Below are 19,538 nucleotides of genomic sequence, written 5' to 3'. Positions count from 1 at the left end.
TGCGGCGCGGGTTGGCCTAGCCAGCGCAGAGAGGCTGGGCTTGTGGGCGCAGCAGCTCCGGAGGTCAAGCTGGGCTGAGCTTGCGGGCCGGCGAAGGCCGGCGGGGACGCGGTCGGGGCTATGCTGGGCAAGGATTACATGCTGGCCATCATTCTGGTCAACTGCGATGGTGTGCACGGAGGGGCCCGATGGGAGGATCGGGAGCTGAGGGGGAACGAGGGAGTTGACGGGGTATGTTTCATCGTAAGGACCAGGGGACAAATGAACCCTGGATCTTTGCGCTGTAAAGGACATTCTGGATCTCCAGCCTAAGGATTGTCCCCTTCGGGATGGAGGGAGGGTTCTGACAGAGCGTTGTTCTGAACCCACGAATATGCCTTCCCTCTCCAATCCCGTGTTTCCTGTCCCCATCCCTGTTCCTGTAGACGACTTGTGGGGGGACCAGAGTCTTGAGGGGGAGCCAGGACTGCCCCCTGGCTGGAGGAAGATACGCGATGCTGCAGGTACTTACTATTGGCATGTACCCAGTGGCAGCACCCAGTGGCAGCGCCCAACCTGGGAGACGGGAGATGCAGAGGACCCGGGCACGGTAGGTGGAGTGTGAGGAGGGGGTCTGAACCCATGTGTGGTTGTAGGCCTGCTGCCACACTGACCTAGTTCCCTCTCTACAGAGGACGGAGGGGATTTGGGGACTTCGGCCTCCCAAGGGGAGATCCTTCTCGAGCCTGGAGAGCTCGCTGAACCGCAGGTAACAGGGACAGGCCAGGGAGAATTAAAGGCTTGGGGTTCCATGGCCCTCAGAGATGCAACTGGACTCACATTCTGCTTTCAAGCCCAGGTTTTTGTCTCTGTTCCATTTCTTGAGTCTCTCAGTATTTTGAAGTTTGTCCCTTGTTCCATGCTCTGTTTTGCTACATGTTCTTCCCTGTTCTGGGTACTGATAAGTCATGTTCTAGATCTTGGTCACTGTACTAAGCTCTTTCCATGGAAGTTCCTGTTTAGTGTTCTAGAGTGTCTTGTCTCACTTTAGAGTTCTGGTCCACGTTTTGGATCCTGTTCAATGTTTACAACTTTTATTCTACATCCTATGTCCTGAAGTTTTGTTCAAATTTTAAACCACACTGTTACATTTATTTAATGTGTCCTAGGCCCTCTCTCACTCTGGTTATATATTTGGGGCACTATGTTCTGGGACTTATCCCACATCTCATGCCCATTAAGTAGTCAGGGCTTCACTACTCTCCCTTTTGTAGGAAGTGTGGTCCCCTTACAAGCTCTACTCTCTTCCAGGACCTCTCTGTCCTGGTATGGTGAAGAATCCTACATCCAGAGCATGGAGCCAGGGGCTAAGGTAGTGTCTTGGGTCTGAGGGCCAGCCCAGGGAATGGTGGTGGGTGTGGTGGATTGTTCCAAGTGAAAGGTCAGGGGTGGGATTGGGCTGAGAAGAGGTGATCAAGGGTGAAAGGCATGTATACCAGAAGGTTCATGCGTGTGGAACCCGCAACACCTCCCATCCTACTCTACCTACTGTTCCACTTCCATGTCCACCTCCACTCACTCAGAGCCGTCCTGTCCTTTCCCCTAACCCGTCAGTGCTTTGCAGTCCGCTCCCTGGGCTGGGTAGAGGTACCCGAAGAGGATCTGGTACCAGGGAAGAGCAGTATTGCAGTCAATAACTGCATCCAGCAACTGGCCCAGACTCGCAGCCGTAGCCGCAGCCAGCCCCCAGATGGTGCCTGGGGTGAGGTGAGCTGGCTGTCCCTTCAAGGGATTCAGCCTAGGGCCCAGCAAAGACAGCTGTCTCTGAATTGCCTGTTCTCCATGGTAATCACATTGATCTGAGCTTCAGACTGACCTCTCCTTGGCAGGGCCAGAACATGCTGATGATCCTAAAGAAGGATGCCATGAGCTTGGTGAATCCTCTGGACCATAGTCTAATCCACTGCCAGCCTCTGGTGCACATCCGTGTGTGGGGTGTGGGCAGCTCCAAGGGCCGGTGAGGACCCCTGCATCCCCCCAAGTGATAGTTGCTCCTCCCTCCCTCCTGCAGGCTATGATCCCCACTGATGCTGATCCTCTGTACTTGAACCCCTGGACACAGATCCTCTGACATGGACCCAAGCTCTGCCTTCCTTGCCTGGTCCAGCCCTGGTTGGGGAGGGTGGGCCCAGCTCCTCAGGGACGGATGGGGTTGAGTCTGAGAGGCTGGGCTGATTCTCTCCTGTGCTTCCACATGCTTCCGGAACAGAGACAGGTGAGTGACAGCTCGGTGCCTTGAGCCCCAGCCCTTACCTCCCTGTTCCATTCCCATGTCCCTTGCCTGACTTTCCAGTCTCCTGTAGGCACTACAGGCCCCTGCTCCTACCCAGCCTCTACCCTACCCCAATTTCTGCCCCTGTCCCTGCCCCAGCCCCATCTCTGACCCTACCAGGGACTTCGCTTTTGTGGCGGGTGACAAAGACAGCTGTATGCTCAAGTGCCATGTGTTTCGCTGTGATGTCCCTGCCAAGGCCATTGCCAGTGCCCTACATGGGCTCTGTGCCCAGGTAAGGGCCAAGAGTGGGGCAGGGAATGTGGGTCTGGGAAGTATTGGCTCCCTTACCTCAATTCCTTTCTCTCCTTGTATCTCATGTTGGTTGCATTGTGTTTTAGATATTGTCAGAGCGAGTAGGTGTCAGTGGTGATTCCCGTGATTCCCGTTGCTCCTCTCTAGACCCCATCTCCCCAGAAGATCTACCACGGCAAGGTATGGGGAGGGAGGTGCTGCATTGCAGTTAAGATGCTACTTTAGTGAAAGTTTGGGTTGTTTAGTCCTGGTTGTTTAGTCCTTCCCTGGATACGTAGGATTTCTGATGTATGCTGGTTCCAGGGATCCCAGCTCTGAACTGGAGGAGCATCAGTGGCCTTCCTTCTACTAGCTCTGAATCTCAGAAGGGTGGGTAAGAGGGGTCACTGAGAGAGTGTGGAAGCCAACTCCTATGTGTACATTTCAGTGGAGCTGCTGGATGCAGTGAGCCAGGCTGCTCAGAAGTATGAAGCACTGTACATGGGGACCTTGCCAGTCTCCAAAGCCATGGGTAAGGACTGAGCTGGCTGAGGAATTGGGCGGGCTAGATGAGGTCAGAGAAGGTGGTTAAGGTAGGATCTACCACCATTTCTCAGAGTGCTCTCATGGCCTTGTCTGGCCTAGAATGTGCCATCCTTCCCAACTCAGGATTCTAAGCCTAGCTCCAGCCCCTCTATTGCCACCTCTCTGAATCCCAAGTCAGTCAGAGGGGCCTAGACACTCCTTGCAGATCCCTTCTTTCTTTCTGCCTGGAAGACACCATGGTGGGCATGTCCCCCCCCACCCCAGGCATGGACGTGCTGAATGAGGCCATTGGTACCCTCACCACTCGGGGGGACCAGGATGCTTGGGTCCCTGCCATGCTCAGTGTGTCTGACTCTCTCATGACTGCACATCCCATTCAGGTACCAGAAGAAGGTGAAGTTGGGGGCTGTGGAGGAATGGGAGGGATGCTGAGGGGCTCATTGCTTGCTATTGGAAGAGGTCAGTGGGTCCAACCAGTGCCCAGTCCTCTAGTGACTAGGCCTGGTGTGGGCAGGCAGAAGCTGGTGCAGAGGAGGAACCACTGTGGCAGTGCCCTGTGCGCCTTGTGACCTTTATTGGTGTTGGCCGTGACCCTCATACCTTTGGCCTCATTGCTGACCTGGGCCGTCAGAACTTCCAGTGTGCAGCCTTCTGGTGCCAGCCCCATGCAGGGGGACTCTCTGAAGCTGTGCAGGCTGCTTGCATGGTGAGTTACAGGTGGGAATGGGTGGGTGGGGTTGCCCTTCAGCTGCTCTGTACTGGTAACTGGGGCTCTCTCCAGAAATCACAAGCCAGTAATCCAGGCCGACTACAGTAAACTACTCTTTTATTTGTCCCTCCTGCTGTTTTTAATAAGTTTAAGTTAGTTGCTAATGTAGAGAAGCAGGGCAGTTCATGTATTAATTGCTATTCTTGTTTCCCTTAAAGTAGCAGACTCTGATCCTGGTTCCACACATATAAATTTCAACATTCAGCTGGAATTGTATAGGGGCTGTTCGAGGTTGGGTGGGCACTATTTCTCCTGTATGTCTCATTTAGGTTATTTCCTGGCCTCTGTGCACATTGGAATGTGGGATGCTTACTCTTAAGTTCAGCTCACTCTTTCCTCAACAAATACAAGTGTCTACAGGGTACCAGGCACCATACCTGATCCTGGGAATTCACTGATACAGAAGGCACAGCTTTTGCCCTCACAGAACACACAGGTTAGATCAGACACAGACCAGAAGGGAGTTGTATGCCACATGATGATGGAGGAGATGGCCCCTTGCAGAAAGTTACCTGAAAGAGGTGATAGAAAGGTGAGAGTTGAAGGTCCAATGAAGAAGTTAGGTGAAGGGGATGGGACCAAAGGTATGCCAAATACAAGGAACTTCAGCTGTGAAGATGAGTGCAGTGTTAGTGGGTAAGTGTATCTAAATGAATCTAGTGTATCTGGAGCGCAAAGGGGCAGATGAAGTGAGAGCAGAAAAAATGGCAGACGCCAGGTCATGGAAGAACTTAGAGATTGTGGGGTGAGTTTATTTTGTCTCAAGTCGCTTTGAGACATTGAAAGGTCTTGAGCAGTGAATTTAAATTTGTGGATTAGGAAGATCACTTAAGGTATATTATAAGTTTGAATTCCAGTTGTACCATTTTTTGCCTAGGTGACTTTGGGCAAGTCATGTGTCTTCTCTCTGAGCCAAAATTTCCTCATTTGCAAAATGGTGATAATACCTGATAAATAACTTTGGATTAAGTGAGATTATGTGAAGCATTTAGCACATGCCCAGCCCTCCTAAATGTCGTTTTCTGTTTTTGTTATTGAGCTCCCAGGGAATGTCGTAGGGGCTCCAGATGGGGCCAACTACCAGCCTCATACCAGACTGAAGCCATGGCCAGTTCCCTGTTCTGCAGATGTTTTCAGGGAGCCCAGGGGCAGAAAGGAGCTGGATCCTCACATTCCCCTTTTCCCTAGGTTCAGTACCAGAAGTGTCTTGTGGCCTCTGCAGCTCGAGGCAAGGCCTGGGGTGCCCAGGCCCGTGCCCGCCTGCGGCTCAAGCGGACCAGCTCTGTGGACTCCCCAGGAGGTCCCCTGCCACTCCCCCTGCTCAAAGGAGGGGTTGGGGGTGCAGGGGCAGCCCCTCGAAAGCGGGGTGTCTTCTCTTTTCTTGATGCCTTCCGTCTGAAACCTTCTCTGCTCCATATGCCCTAAGTTAATCCAGGAGGACTGGGTGAGGAGGCTCTGGGTCCATGCCCAACTCTATACCCCTTCATACTTCAGGGGTCTGTAGCCTCTCACTCCTTGAAGCCTTCTCTGCCTGCCCCTCTGGCTCTTGCCTACCCTCTGTTTATTGCCCAATTTATTCAATGTTTATAGAGATGACTGAGAGGCCCTGCACCACAACCTAGGCCCCTGACTGTCCTTTCCCTGGGTCCCTGTGTTCCTTGCCCCTGTCCAGTCCTGGACAGTTGGCTCTACCTCAGCAACACTTTATAGCAAATCAGTACAAATAAAGATCCTTCAGCGACCTCACTAGGTGTGAGTATATTGGGCCTGGGATAGGGTTGGGGGTTAATACCTGTGTGAGGTGAGTGTCTGTGTCTGTGCTTGGTGTGTTGGTGGCTGCCTGTAGTCACATGGGGACATGGTGTGTGGTGGAAATTTGATTTTTTTAAAAAGATTTTAATTTATTCATGAGACACAGATTGAGAGGCAGAGACACAGGCAAAGGGAGAAGCAGGCTTGAGCCCCATGTGGGACTCAATCCTGGATCTCCGGGATCATGCCCCGAACTGAAGGCAGACACTCAACCGCTGAGCCACTCAGGCGTCCTGGAAATTGATTTCATTCATTAAACAAATGTAATTTCTGAGGTCTGTGTGCTAGGCAGTGGGGATATAAAATATGAGATCATCAGAAGGGGAGCCGAACAAGAGCTAAAGTAGAAGACAGTATGTAGTACAACTAGCAAATCTCAAGGTTGTGGAGGCTCCGGTCAGAGGGTTAACCTGATCCAAAGCATTAGAGGCTTCCTGAAGAATTGACATCTAAGTCCTGAAGGAAAATGAATACTAGTTACTGAGCCTAGAGAGTATAGATGTGCCGGGCAGCGGTGAGGTTCTAGGATTCCACCTGGCTAGATCACACAGGGGCATTTGTGGGGCTGGAGCTGCTGGTGGTTAAAACTCGGTCTCCAGGGCAACTGTGACGGTTTGAACCTACCGGGGATTCGGACTGCTGGAGCGCCACCTCCTGGAAAACCGCGTCCTCTAGTGCCTTGTGATCAGAGCCCCGGTGCCGTATTAGCGGGAGCTTGAGTTCCTCGGGGAGCAGACGCAGTGTCCCCACGACGGCCCCCGGCTTTTCGGAATAGCCGTTCAACCTAGAGGGCTCCGGGCGGCCGGGGCCATCCGGACCCGCGGGTGTGCGGCCGCCCCGGAAGTGACGCCATGGGCTGCGGACCCTGAGGAAGTGGAGATGGCGGAGCTGTACGTGAAGCCGGGTGAGCGCGGCCGGCGGCCTAGGGGCGCTGGTCGTCCCCCACCCAGGCCAAGGGCAGCTGCTGCCCTGGGGGGTAGAGCCTTCGTCTTCCCCCGGCTCGCTTCATGTGTCCTCTCACTTCCGCAGGCAACAAGGAGCGTGGCTGGAACGACCCGCCGCAGTTCTCCTACGGGCTGCAGACTCTGGCCGGTGGACCTAAGCGCACCCCGCTCACCAAAAGGATCGCCGCTCCCCAGGATGGCTCTCCCAGAGGTGCGTGGGGGCCCCACGCGCGGAGACCGGCCGACAGGGCGGTGCTGGGGATAACCCTGGCCCGAGGGCCCTTTTTACTCCTCTGAGGTCTCTTCCCGAGAGGTTGAACGCCATAACCGGCACAGGGCAGCCCTTTTCCGAGCAAATTCTGCCTAGGTCAGTAAGTGGTAAGTTTGAAAAGAATCCCTCTTTGCTTTCATTATAGGTGAACTTATCCAGACCTATGATTTTTTTAGATATAGTTCTTATTCTCAAATTGTTCTCACATTTTATTAACAATTTGTGTCTCTTCCTGGAATACCATAGTGGTATATTCATTTGTCTCTGGCTACATCTTCACTTGATTATATGGTAAGCATCCAGATTTAATGTGTCTATTCATTCATTGTTACCTACTGAGCATCTCTGAGCCAGGCACTGCTTGAGGCAAACTAGACAGCAGTGAACAAGACAAAAAAGGTTTGTTTCCATGTCTATCTTCAAGCGAGGCTATACTCTAGCTTTGGAGATAGACAAATGAAGTAGTGGTGAGTGTTCTGCAGAGAAAACAGGGTAATGCAAGAGTGACTCTATAACTTAGATGGCTGAGGAGCTGACATTTAAGTGAATAGTTAAAATCTAGCCACGTAGACTCAGGTGCAAGAGCATTCCACACACTGAAAACAGCCAGCACAAAGGCCCTGTGAGGAAGTTTGGCCAAATCAGACTGAAGGAATACCTAATGGCTAGAGCACAGTGGGCTAAGTCAGAGAAATTAAAATCTGAGAAGCAGGCAGGGGCCAGATCATAGTGGGCTTTGTAAACCAGGATAGGGAGTTTATATTTTAATCTGTGTAAATTGAAGCCATTGAAAAGTTCAAAGTAGAGGGATGCCTTTACTTTTGAGCATGTCTCATGTGAACAGTTGGAGCTATGGCCCCAGCAAAGAAGAGGCTCAGATTTAGCTCTTTCAATAACCCTATGTTGTCTATACTCAGCACTATGGAGGAATGATGACACAAACCAGGGTTTATTTTTTTAAGATTTTAAATATTTTTTTTTCTTTATTTATTTATGATAGTCACACACACAGAGAGAGAGAGAGGCAGAGACACAGGCAGAGGGAGAAGCAGGCTCCATGCACCGCGAGCCCGACGTGGGATTCGATCCCGGGTCTCCAGGATTGCGCCCTGGGCCAAAGGCAGGCGCCAAACCACTGCGCCACCCAGGGATCCCCTATTTTTTTTAAGATTTTAAAAAATTATTTATTCATGAGACACAGAAACACAGACGGGGAGAAGCAGGCTCCCTGCGGGGAGTCCAATGCGGGACTCAATCCCAGGACCCCAGGATCATGACCTGAGCCAAAGGCAGATGCTCAACCACTGAACCACTCAGGTGTCCCTGTTATTTTTTGAGAGAGTGAGCAGGGGAGGGGCAGAGGGACCGAAAGAATCCCAACTAGGCTCCGTGCCCAGTGCAGAGCCCAATGCAGGGCTCAGTCTCACAACCCTGAGGTCATGACTTCAGCTGACATCAAGATTCAGACGCTTAACTGAGCCACTCAGGTGCTGCATAAATCATGGTCTTTTAACCTTGGCATGATTGACATTTTGGGCCCGATAACTCTTTGTTCTAGCCAGGGACTGTGTAGTACTTTGTAGGATGTTTGCAGTATTCCTGGTTTCTACCCACTAGATGCCAGTAGCATTCACCCAGTTGTGACAGCCGAAAGTGCCTCCAGACATTTGCACTGGGGGCAAAATATCCCCAGGTTGAGAAACACTGATGCACATCTTAAGAAAGATCACTGTGCCTGCTACATGGAGAAAGGATTTTAGGGAAGATATGGAAAGGCTATTTCAGTAATATGGGCAAGATTTAATGATGATTCAAACTAGAGTGGGAGTACAGAGGTGGCAGGAATTGGATGGGTATGGCATATGTTACTGAGGAACTCAACAGGAATAGATATAGGTGAGAAAGAAGAATCAACATAACTTAAATTTTTTGCTTGAGGAACTAGCTGGTATTGTTCATAGATATGGGAAACCAGGGAATGGGGTGTGGTAGAGGTTTGGGGAGAGAGGACAGGCAAGCTTTGTCTTGGCCTGTTAAATCTGGACAGCTACTGTGGGGAGGTCTAGGCCAGAATTGCAGAAATGAGTTATGATCGTTTGGATGGTGTTTGACATTGTGGGTTTGAATAAGGTACTTAAGGAGAATTGTGGATAGAACCCTAAAGAGGATCCAAGACAGAGCCCTAAGGCTCTCTAGCATTTCAAGGTTCTAGTTTAAAGGGGCTTGGGAAATAGCTAAAGAAGCAAGAAGAAAAGTAAAATTTACTCCAACAGAATAAAATTTTGACTCGACTATGATGGATAATGTGAGAGGTCAGATCAGAGAAAAGGGGCCTGCTAAAAGGATTTGCTAAACTACACAGACACTGGTTACCTAACAGAAGCAGTTGTGGAGAGGTAAGCGTAGAAACCCAGCTGAAATGACCAGAGAAGAGAATGTAAAATGAAGTAGAGAAACTAACTATAGACCATATAGCTCCTTCAAGAAATTCTGCTGTGAGACAGAAATGAGGCTGTGAGTAAGGATGGAATGTGACCTAAGGGATGATTTTTGTTAAGATGGTAAAACACTAGAGCATGTTTGTATACCAATGGTGTAAGAAAACAGGCTAACTGCAGGAGACAAGCCTAGAGAAGACAAGAGGCTGGCATGAGTATGGAAGGATGGCCTTATCTATCAGAGGAGGAAGGAAAGTGGCCACAGGGTACTGGTGGATTAGTAGAAAAGGTAATAGGAAGATGAGAGAGTTCCTGTTTAATGACCTCTCTTTTCTCAGTGACATATGAGGTGGGGTCATATGTAGAATGCAGGGAAAGGAAAAGTAAGGGGAGAAGATAGAAAAACTCGGAGAGAAAATGTGAAGAGTTCTGAAAAAATGGAAAAATGAGGCAAAGGATAGGAACTCCAGGCAGTGTTGGACACCTTTCCATGAATGTATTTGATTTTATTTATCTACTTAAGAGAGAAAGCAAGTGTGAGAGAGAGAACAAGTAGGAGGAGAGGCAGAAGGAGAAACACTCCCTGCAGAGCAGGGAGCCCCTACATGGAACTCTGTCCCAGGACCCTGGGATCATGACCCGAGTCAAAGGCAGACTCTCAACCAACTGAGCCACCCAGGTGCCCCTGTACCCAAGAATTTGAATTGTAAATCAACAGCATGGTTCTGTTTTTCTTTCCAACAAGTGTGGACAAGCTGGTTTTACCAGGAAAGTGGGACAGTGGGAAGGGATAAGTGAGGTAAGAGTATCTATAAGGGAATGATTTTAATGCATGAACTCTGATTGGTTGGGCTGGAAGCATAGAGGAGGTGGTCAGATTTTGGAGATGGCACAGTGTTGTTAAGAACAAGGCAGAGAGCAGTGAGCAACTGCTTTGTGGAAGGGTGGGGAAAATCATTGAAGGCAAGGAGCTCGAGAAACTTGAGAGGCCAAACTGAACAAGATGAATTAATCATGTGAATGTTGATGTCTAGAAGTCCAATGACTGTTTTCTTCTAGTTTTCTCTTTTTCCACAGGCTTTCCACCATCCTGTTACTACAGGCAGAGACCAAGAGTCATCCTTGACTCCTCTCCCTCATTCCATTCCAAAAGTCCTGTTGCTCCCTCCTCCTAAATAAAGCTCAGACCACTCCATTTCCCTTCATCTGCTCTTTTTCCTGAACTATTCCATTAACTTCTCAGCTATTGTCCATGCCTCCATTCTTGACCTATGATCCATTTTTCACAGACCATACAGAACAAATGTCTTAAAAAACAAGTCTAGTCATATCATCCCTGCTTTTTATAAACCTGCAGTGGCTTTCCATTACTTTTAAGCTTAAGACCAAACTCCTCCAAAGCCCTATATGGTCTGGACCCCTGCCTGCTTCTCTAGAGATAGCTAACACTGCCTTCTTCAGGGGTAATAATTTCCAGCCACACAGTGCTGGTTTGTGTAACTTGAACAAGTCAAGACTTAACTCTGCCTTTTAGGCACTGCCCTTACCTCAGCCAGGTACATGGTTTTCATGGGTGTATTGAGCTTATCCACTAGCTATTAACTTTGTGAACAATTTCTGTTACACATTACTCTAGCAGTTGCACCTATATTTTCACTTAATCAACACTGCAACCCCGTGAAAGAAGTGCTACTACCATGATATCCCCATTTTTCAGAAAAGGAACCCAAGCTCTAAGGTTAAAGGTAACTTGCCAAATGCCACAGAATAGGTGAGCATGGATAAACTATAAGTCACCTGAGAAGGCCTTCCTTAAACACTGACTTTAGGTAGTTCCCTGTACTGTTTCCTCCTCCTTTTTAAGATTTTATTTATTTTGAAGGAGAGAGAGAGCTAGAGTGTGTGCATGAGCTGGGGAAGGGGCAGAGAGACTCTCAAGTGGTCTCCACCCAGAGCATCCAGCCAAACGCAGGGCTCCATCTCACAACCATTAGTTCATGACCTGAGCCAAAATCAGGAGTCCAAGGCTTAATGGCCTGAGCTGCTCAGGTGCCCCTACTGTTCCTCCTCATTACATCATGTTTTCTTTGTAACATGCAGCATAACTTATAATTTTCTTGTATGTATTTTCCTTTCCCTAGAATTTCTGCTCTCTTGAGGTCAGGAACCTAATCCGTCTGCTTTACTACTCTATCTCTGGTGCCTTGCACATTTCTGGCACGTGGTAGAGACTTCATAAATACACATTTCTGAGTGAATGAGTTGTCCTAGAGAGTAGCCCTCTACAAGGGATGAAGTTAGAGTCGAGCTTTTTACCTGTTTCAGCCATGTGTGCTTGATCTTGCTTTTACCTTTTCAGTCCCTGTCTCCCAGACTTCTCAGGGGCCCCCTCCAATGGGGCCTCCACCTCCTTCAAGTCAGGCTTCCAGGCCCCCTCCTGTGGGGAGTTATCTTGCCTCCAGTGTGAAGCCAGCAAATCTCCCAGTGATGGAATCTGAAACTCTGCTGGAAGATGTGCTCAAACCTTTGGAAGAGGCACTAGAGGATTGCCGTGGCCACACAAAGGTAATAAGCCCTGGCACACTAGTGGGATGATAAAAGGACCGAGATCCTTAGTTTCCTTGTTTGTAAAATAGCACTACAGAATGAGTTTCTGAGGATCTGAGAAACTGGAAAATTTAAAATTCTAGCCATACATGGATTTTTCTTGGGAGATGTGTAAATTTTATCAGATTTTCAGTGGGGCCTCTAACCAGAACTCTTCAGATCAAGTGTTCTCTGGGCCAGAGAAAGTAGGTACACTTCCTATTTGGTGTGGTCTTTCCTCTGGCCCTTTTGGGTTAGCAGCACTGACTTGGAGGGCCCTTTTGTCTCTCAGAAGCAAGTATGTGATGACATCAGCCGACGCCTGGCTCTGCTGCAGGAGCAGTGGGCTGGAGGGAAGCTGTCAGTGTCTGTGAAGAAGAGGATGGCTCTCCTGGTGCAAGGTATGGCTGGGTCCTTTGGTATAGCCTAGCTCCCTCAACTTGTCATGGATGGCTGAGCTGGAATAGATACTGAGATTCTGACTGGTTGGGATGAGAAGAGTGGGAGCTAGGTGTTTGTCCTAAGCTGCTTGTACCTGCTCTCTTTCCTCAGAGCTTTCAAGTCACCAGTGGGATGCTGCAGATAACATCCACTGCTCACTCATGGTTGACCATGTGACTGAGGTCAGTCAGTGGATGGTGGGAGTTAAAAGGTTAATTGCAGAAAAGAGGAACCTGTCTTCAGAGGAAGAGGCCAATGAAGAGAAATCTACAGCCACAGCTGAGGAGTTCCAGACAGTACCAGGCGTCCAAGAGGCTCCGTAATCCTGTGGGATCCTGACTCACTTCACACCATTTCCTCTGCTTTGGCAGGGAGGCCTTCTCTCATCTGGCTCCCTCTTACCACTTTGGAGACTGTCTGCCTCCTTGGGATTGTTGGCCTGCTCCACCCATCTCTGGGGGAAGAGGTGCCAGCCACCTGGGCCACAGGGAAGAGTGTTGTTACCCATAACGTGTTTTAATAAAAACATCTTAATATTGGGGTCTGGGTAGGAGAGAGAAGCCCTTCTTGTGCCAAACTGGTCCCTTATGGTATCCTTGACTGCCTTGCTATCTGTGCACCTTACAAGCCTCTCTTCTTCCTCCTTTCATCATGAATGACTTTGCTGGGCATGACCAATTACTTCTGCCACTTTCCCCCAAAATAGACTGAAACACATATTCCTTGCTGGGCTGAGTATCTCTATTTTTGTATAACTTCGTTGCAGCATAAGAACAGAGGCTCAAATAGAGAAGATTTTTCCTTCAAAAAAGAAGACTGCTCTGTTTGTACTCTGGTTACCCTTGAGACATACAGTGCTATAGAGATTAGAACATAGCTGTATAAATGAAGACTGGATTGCTGAAACATGGGATCATGACTTTTTGGAGGGGTGCTTGGGGGTAGTTAGGTGGGTAGGATCATGACTGATTCACCAAGTAAGCTGCTAACTCATTCTTGGCCCTGAAGTCTTCTAACCCTCTTGAGGACAGGAGAGCCAAATGGAAGGGGTCATAGAGGCTTAAATTATGCTGAGAAGAGAGGATACAGGTTTTCAGTGTTGGAACAGGGGACGATACTTATGGGTGGAAGGCAGAAAAAGCATGGGACGGACTGGAGAAGGTTAAACTCTAGGGCAGTGCCTCCTTTTCCTGATTTGGAATCAATAGGGAGGGACTGCTGGAGAGGCCCAATTCCAGGAAGGTTGCTTCCTGGAAAGGCTGGAACAGCCCTTGGCAAAGGTCAGGCTATTGCTCTTGCTGTTTATGGCTTGGCGGCTCCTGCAGCCTGCCCCCATAGCCTGCCTTTGGCTCTCACTGCTGCTGAAAGTGGACCTAATGACAGCTGGGAATGGACTGGGGGACCTCTGATCCTCACCAGGTCTGCTGGGGCCCTCAGCTTTGTGGCTGAGATGGGAAGGTCAGTATCGAGGAGAACACCAGAGTCAAAGCATTTCTTTGAATTTTTACTAAGCAGTTAGACAGTGACATACTCCATCCCTTAGTCCCAGCCTCAGCCCCTGATGATGGAGGGCTGGGGGTTGGGAGGAGCATCTACAGACGGAAGGGAAAGAGCTAAGGGCTTGGCAAGTTGCCCACTCGTATCCCTGGTCTAGCTGCCTCAGAACTAAGGGAGGCCCGAAACCAACAAGTCACTCCCTTCCAGATTATGAGGCCACCTGGTGTTTGGAATACACCAGGAAGAGGTGATGGCAGCAGTGGTATGAGGGATTCCTCTAATTCCACACAGGATCATCTGCACTGGATTAGATGTCCATTTCAAATTGTGCGTCATCTGGAGAAAAAGAAGACAGGGACTGTTTGCTGGGCTGAGGGTCTGCAAGCTCAGCAAGTTTAGCATCAGTACAGAAACCCCTCTCACCGTTAAACCCCCACTCTACTGAACAGGGGCATTTGGACTCTGGCATTTCTTAATTTTACGCCCTGCTTTCCTTACCGGGTATCTCTTCCTCTGTCTCCTTCTGCTCCTTCAGCTCCTCCAGCTTGGAGGGTGGGGCTGTTGGAGGAGTTGTGACCCCGGGAATCTGAGGGAGGCAGCACGGTGGCGTCCGGGCAATGGGTGAATTTTTGCACTCCAGCAGGAACTTTCGGTCGTAGATGATCCTGGTGCCTGTCAAGGGGTAGGAACTAGGTAAGAGGCTGGAGCTTGGGTACAGAGCTTATAGGGTGTCATACCCAGGCTTTTAAGGGACCTGGGACTCACATTTCCCCATGTATTAAAGGGCTACTGCTCTGCAGACCGGCCAGGGTCTCAGCTGACTGGCCTTCAGAGCACTTAAAGACTTCCAGGTCTAACCAAGATGTGGCTAAGTGCCATAAAGCAAGTAGGGCATCCCAGCTGGTCCAGGTATTTTGGTTTAGGGAAGCTTCAGGTCTCAGTTCTAAGGAGAAGCACAAAACTTGGGAGAACTCAGGTACTAAAGACTGCTCCTGTCTGGCTCTGCTGGATCTGGGGCTTTCCTACTTCTGTAGGGCGGGGGGTCGTTAGCCCTTCAGGCAGTTGGCTCAAGAGGCCAAATAGATTTCACCCTTGCTGCCATCTGGGTTTGGGTACCCGGCAAGGAGAAGGTGTGCTCTCTGGACAGCTGCTTTCTCGGTGAAACAGGGACAGACTGTTCTTACTTACCCTGACCCCTCCCAAGTCTTATCAGGCTCAGCCCAAGCCTAAGAAACTTGGCCCCAGTTCTGTTCTCAAAGGGCCCTACCCTGTTCTTGCCCCTCCCTTCTGCCTCCACGTGGCAGGAAACCTGGGTCCAGGAGCCCAGTAGCTCAAGATCCCAGGCAATCAGCCCAACCAAACAGCTGCCAGCCACCTGTAGATACTCAAGGCTTTTTGGCCCCAACTGCCTGAGTCCTGCTTTAGCTGCTTTGGGAGACCTGGTGCTTCCTGCTGAGGTCAAGCTCAGCTCGGGCTCTGGGTCCTAATTCCAGGCGGCAAAGTCGGGAGGGGCACCTAAAACCCAGGCCACAGTGGGGAGTTCAGTCCACAGTCACCCAGGAGCTAGGCTTTAGGCCACGGTGCATTTACTTCGAAGTTTCAGGGGACTGAACCGGCCTTCAGTTCCAAACACCCTCCCACCCCCTGCAAAAGCTACAACCTGTAAAGGGGCCTGCGGCGAGGATCCCAGGCCTGCACCTCCCCTCTCCCAGCCCGCCACAGGGCGCCCGCGCTGGGCCTGCCCAGGGCTCGCGGACCCCCAGCCCGGCCCGCTGACCTCCCGGGGTAGTGGCGTATAGCGTGCCCCCCGGCGTGGTGCTGTAGTAGTCGGGCAGCCGGTCCCTGCCTCCGGGGATCGGGCAGCTCGTGGATGTGGACATAGTGAGCAGGACGGCAGTCGGCTGGGGCGCCAGCCCAGGGCACCCAGCGCAGCTAACTCAGAAGCAGACTCAGTGGACCACGTGCGCCGCAGCAACACCGGGATGACGTCACGCCCGGGGCGGGCCGCTAGCCGTCACTCAACCCGACGGTCCCACCCCACTCCAGGCCGCCTGACTAGGGGAAGCTTGAAAGGAGTTCGGAGCTCCGCACAGGCCTGCATCCTCCTGCCTCAACACTGGCCGCCTGACTCAGGGCTGTAGCCACTCAGCTATTTACTGGTTAAACCGGGTGCCGGGACCAGTGAGGCACAGCACACGCTACTGCCCTGTGTTAATTCACCCATTTCTCTCAACAGTTTTGTACAGTAAAGCACTATTATTGGCCACATTTGACAGGTGAGGAAAGGAAAGCCCAGAGAGATTAAGTCCCTGGTTGAGAGTTCTATCTTAGAGGAGGGGGAGCTGGGAGTCAGACCTGAGAGTATCTGATGCCAGGACCTGTGCCCTTACTCATAGCTGGGGACTGCCTCCCATTAATCAATTACAGTACAGGGTAAAAAGTGGCCCTATGGCCTGGTGCACAGCAGGAAGGGGAAGGTCAGAGAGGGATGGTAGCCTTTTTAGAAGAAGTGATATAGCTAACTTTAAGAAACTAAGGAAAGGCAGGGGGCTGGTGAGAAGGGCTTGGTCTTTAGCTCTCTGGAAAGGAAGATCAGAGAGTCTGGCCTTAGAGGATTTTTTTGATGTAGTCACAGTGATATGAAAGGAGGCAGGAGAAGGGTGGTGGAGAAGAAAGTACTAAACCTAGTACCTACACATACTAAAAACCTTGATTTGGTCAAGGGGTCTTCATTTCCTTAAAATCTGTATTACGATTCACCCCCCAATTAAGTACAGACCACTGGATTTCATGCATTTAACAATATTAATGTTACTTCAGTTCTGGCTTCATCATATTTTCCCTTAGCTTTGATTTCTCCACTCACTAAAAAAAAAAAAAAAAGTATTTTACTACTCCGTGCTTCTCAAACTTTAATGTGCATAAAAATCACCTTGGATATGTTGTAAATGAAGATTTTGATATATAGTAAGTTTGGGGTAGGACCTGAGCTTCTAGGTCCCAGGTGATACAGTCCCTCAGCTCTGTAGGTCCTTAGAGTAACACTTTAGGTAACAAGGATATTTATATTTTATTGTTCCAAAATATTTTTGAACATCTTACAAAGTTATGTATGCCTAAAAGAAGGGTCTTGATTGACAGTGCTGGCAGGTAAGGTTTGGGAGCAGACTGTGAGGAGCTATCACAACTCAGTTTTTTTTTAAATATTTATTTATTTATTTATTTGTGATAGACATATATATATATATATATATATATATATATATAGAGAGAGAGAGAGAGAGAGAGAGAGAGAGAGAGAGAGAGAGGCAGAGGAGGAGGGAGAAGCAAGCTCCATGCCGGGAGCCCAACGTGGGACTCGATCCCGGACTCCAGGATCGCGCCCTGGGCCAAAGGCAGGCGCCAAACCACTGAGCCACCCAGGGATCCCCCACAACTCAGTTTTTGAGGTAAGTCTAGTGGGGTAGTGAGGAATAGGATAGAGGACCATGAGACTGAAGGTGAGGATTCTAGCCTAGTGAAACGGGGTAGACAGAAGGGCAGTGGTTATGAGGATGGAGAGAAGTTGTCAGGATCCCCATACACAGAGGGGGAAAGATAAGGTGACTGATTAAGGGTGAGGTGAGAGAGGAGTTAAGCTAGGATAATTTCCAGTCTTCTGACTTAAAAGTCTTGGTGGTAGCAGCAGCCCCTAATAAAGTAGGGAAAATAAGAGAAGCCTATCTTAAAAAAAAAAAAAAAAAAGAGAGAGAGAGAGAGAAGCCTGTCTTATATTGGGAAATATATAACGTGTGGAATGCTGAGATGGAACAGCATGGCAAGGAGTTAGATCTATGGGTCTGAAGCTCAAGGGGAGAAATCTAGGCTAGTGACTGAGATCTGGGTGGAGTGAAATCCAAGAGTGTGGGATGAGATCACTGGGATAGAAGATACAGCCTAAGAAGAGGCCTGAGCACATCAACATTTATTTAAGGGGTAGTGGAGGAAGAGGATTCACCAAAGGAGACTGAGAAGTGTCCAGAGTTTTCAAGAAGGATCAGTGTGGAAGTGAGGTCACTCTTATGTTCATCTCTACTACACAATGACAGCAGCAGTTACCACTACTATGTACGGCTACTAGAAGCTTGTTTTGAGGTGCTGTGTGTGCTCTAAAGGCTAGGGAACAAGAGATAGATCATTGGCCTTAGAGAGAAAGCCAGATACATCATGCATGCAATTTGGATGAAGGACCAAGAGTTTAGAGGCTCAACACTGATTACCCATTAGAATATGGGAGCTTGATACAGACAAGCACACGAAAAAGAAAAAAGAAAAACAGAAAAATAGAAAAACAAAAAACAAAAAATCTATGCCTAGGCTCCAACCCCAGGGAACTGATTAAGCCCTTAAGGGAATATCAGGTCTCTGCTACCAAACTACTTTGGACTTAGACCAATACCATGAAGATAAAGCAGGAGGTAAAAGTAATCAAAACAGGTTTGGCAGTCTGGTGGTGGGATTGCTGATCCTGTTTTTCAAATTAGGACTTAGAGCCCAGTCTTCTGCTCTTTATTGGATGTGGTCTTAATGCACATAAATTCTGGATACTTAAAACTATTTTTCTCTCACTCACTTGCTACAGAATAAAGTAAAGGTGAAGAATCTGTCTGATGACAAATGGTGACAAATCTTTAAGGATGAATAGAAGATATGGGGTTTTCAGAGCCCCTCATTCCAGGACAGGGTCCACTGGAAAGACGTCACAACCAGCAACACTTCTTGGTAGAAGAGATCTAGGGCTAGTTAGAGAACAAGATGTTCAGAAGCTGTTTTCCTACAGGCTTATTTGCCACTTCCTGGGTTTTCAATGTGGTCCAAAGGTCTTGAACAGTGGGACAGAATCAAGTATACTAACTACTGCTTTTTGTTTGGCTTGAAACTATAATATGACCAGCCTTTCCCCTTCTACAAGCCACCTCAAACTGAGGATGGTTTCCTTATGGGCTAACTTTGAAGATGGGAAGAGGATTTGGCCAGAAGCTATAGGAAGAGTTGAAAATTGTAGTTCCAAGTCTTGAGATTTCTTACCTCTGGTTAGGAGAGGCCACCATTGGCTGTCCAACTCTCTTCTTCGGTCTGGTTAGCTGAGGTGATGGGATTTCCCCTTTGAGAGCAGGGACTGAAGGAAGGAGACTGGCCTATAAAAAGGCAAGTCAGCACACTGTAGCCACAATAGGTTTAAAGGGACTTAAACATCAATAATTTTATTGGTGGTGGAATTTTATTACACTACTACTTGAAATAAGTGGGTCCAGAAACCTCGATGATATCAGTTGTATTCCTTGAAAGAGCCTGTTATTCTCATGGGGTTCAATCTATGGCTCAGCAGGATGTTTCTTAATGATCTGAGGTCTCACTATGAATGTGCAAGGTTTTCTTCTGACTCTATTAAAATTTCAAAATCAGTACTGTCCCACACAACAGCAGGCTTCTGATTCCATGTAAGAATCAATGATAGTTGGTTACATTACCTCAGTAATGTAAACATTCTATTAGCTTTCAGTATTCTCATCTCATATATTCTCATTCACAAGAAAAAGGAGAAAATCTGTGTTAGCACTAGGAGACTCTTTGGGTTCATTTATGTTCAATTTTATTTTCAGTTGAGGAAAGTGAAGCCCAGAAATGAAAAATGACTTGCCTAAGATCA

General features: G+C 48.9%; 3 protein-coding genes across 7 annotated transcripts; 2 read left to right on the top strand and 1 right to left on the bottom strand.

The window, feature by feature from the left end:
* Positions 1-29: 29 nt before the first annotated feature.
* Positions 30-5,606, top strand: APBB3 (amyloid beta precursor protein binding family B member 3). Of its 5 annotated transcripts, none has more exons than XM_026017515.2 (13): positions 30-169; positions 426-589; positions 672-748; positions 1,291-1,351; positions 1,594-1,746; positions 1,869-1,996; positions 2,249-2,254; positions 2,432-2,546; positions 2,653-2,746; positions 2,994-3,077; positions 3,356-3,471; positions 3,606-3,797; positions 5,049-5,606. In XM_026017515.2, exons 1-13 carry the CDS (start codon positions 121-123, stop codon positions 5,283-5,285), a joined length of 1,476 nt encoding a protein of 491 aa, XP_025873300.1. In that variant the 5' UTR covers positions 30-120; the 3' UTR covers positions 5,286-5,606. The 5 variants fall into 5 exon arrangements, with proteins under 5 accessions (XP_025873300.1, XP_025873285.1, XP_072605903.1 ...); XM_026017500.2 differs by having other exon boundaries at positions 2,411-2,546; XM_072749802.1 differs by lacking the exon at positions 2,249-2,254.
* SRA1 (steroid receptor RNA activator 1) lies at positions 5,606-13,078 on the top strand. Its single transcript, XM_026017552.2, has 5 exons — positions 5,606-6,576; positions 6,702-6,827; positions 11,685-11,890; positions 12,204-12,312; positions 12,464-13,078. Exons 1-5 carry the CDS (start codon positions 6,552-6,554, stop codon positions 12,673-12,675), a joined length of 678 nt encoding a protein of 225 aa, XP_025873337.1. The 5' UTR covers positions 5,606-6,551; the 3' UTR covers positions 12,676-13,078.
* A 765-nt stretch (positions 13,079-13,843) lies between these two features.
* Positions 13,844-15,832, bottom strand: EIF4EBP3 (eukaryotic translation initiation factor 4E binding protein 3). Its single transcript, XM_026017562.2, has 3 exons — positions 15,627-15,832; positions 14,348-14,521; positions 13,844-14,185 (listed from the first exon to the last, which is right to left on the bottom strand). The coding sequence occupies exons 1-3, from the start codon at positions 15,727-15,729 to the stop codon at positions 14,157-14,159; spliced, it is 306 nt and encodes a 101-aa protein (XP_025873347.1). The 5' UTR covers positions 15,730-15,832; the 3' UTR covers positions 13,844-14,156.
* Between the last annotated feature and the right edge of the window lie 3,706 nt (positions 15,833-19,538).

The sequence above is a fragment of the Vulpes vulpes genome, chromosome 2 (assembly GCF_048418805.1).
Source record: "Vulpes vulpes isolate BD-2025 chromosome 2, VulVul3, whole genome shotgun sequence".
Taxonomy (NCBI): Eukaryota; Metazoa; Chordata; class Mammalia; order Carnivora; family Canidae; genus Vulpes; species Vulpes vulpes.
Note: the sequence above shows the minus strand (reverse complement) of the source record. Positions and strands in the feature narration are given on the sequence as shown.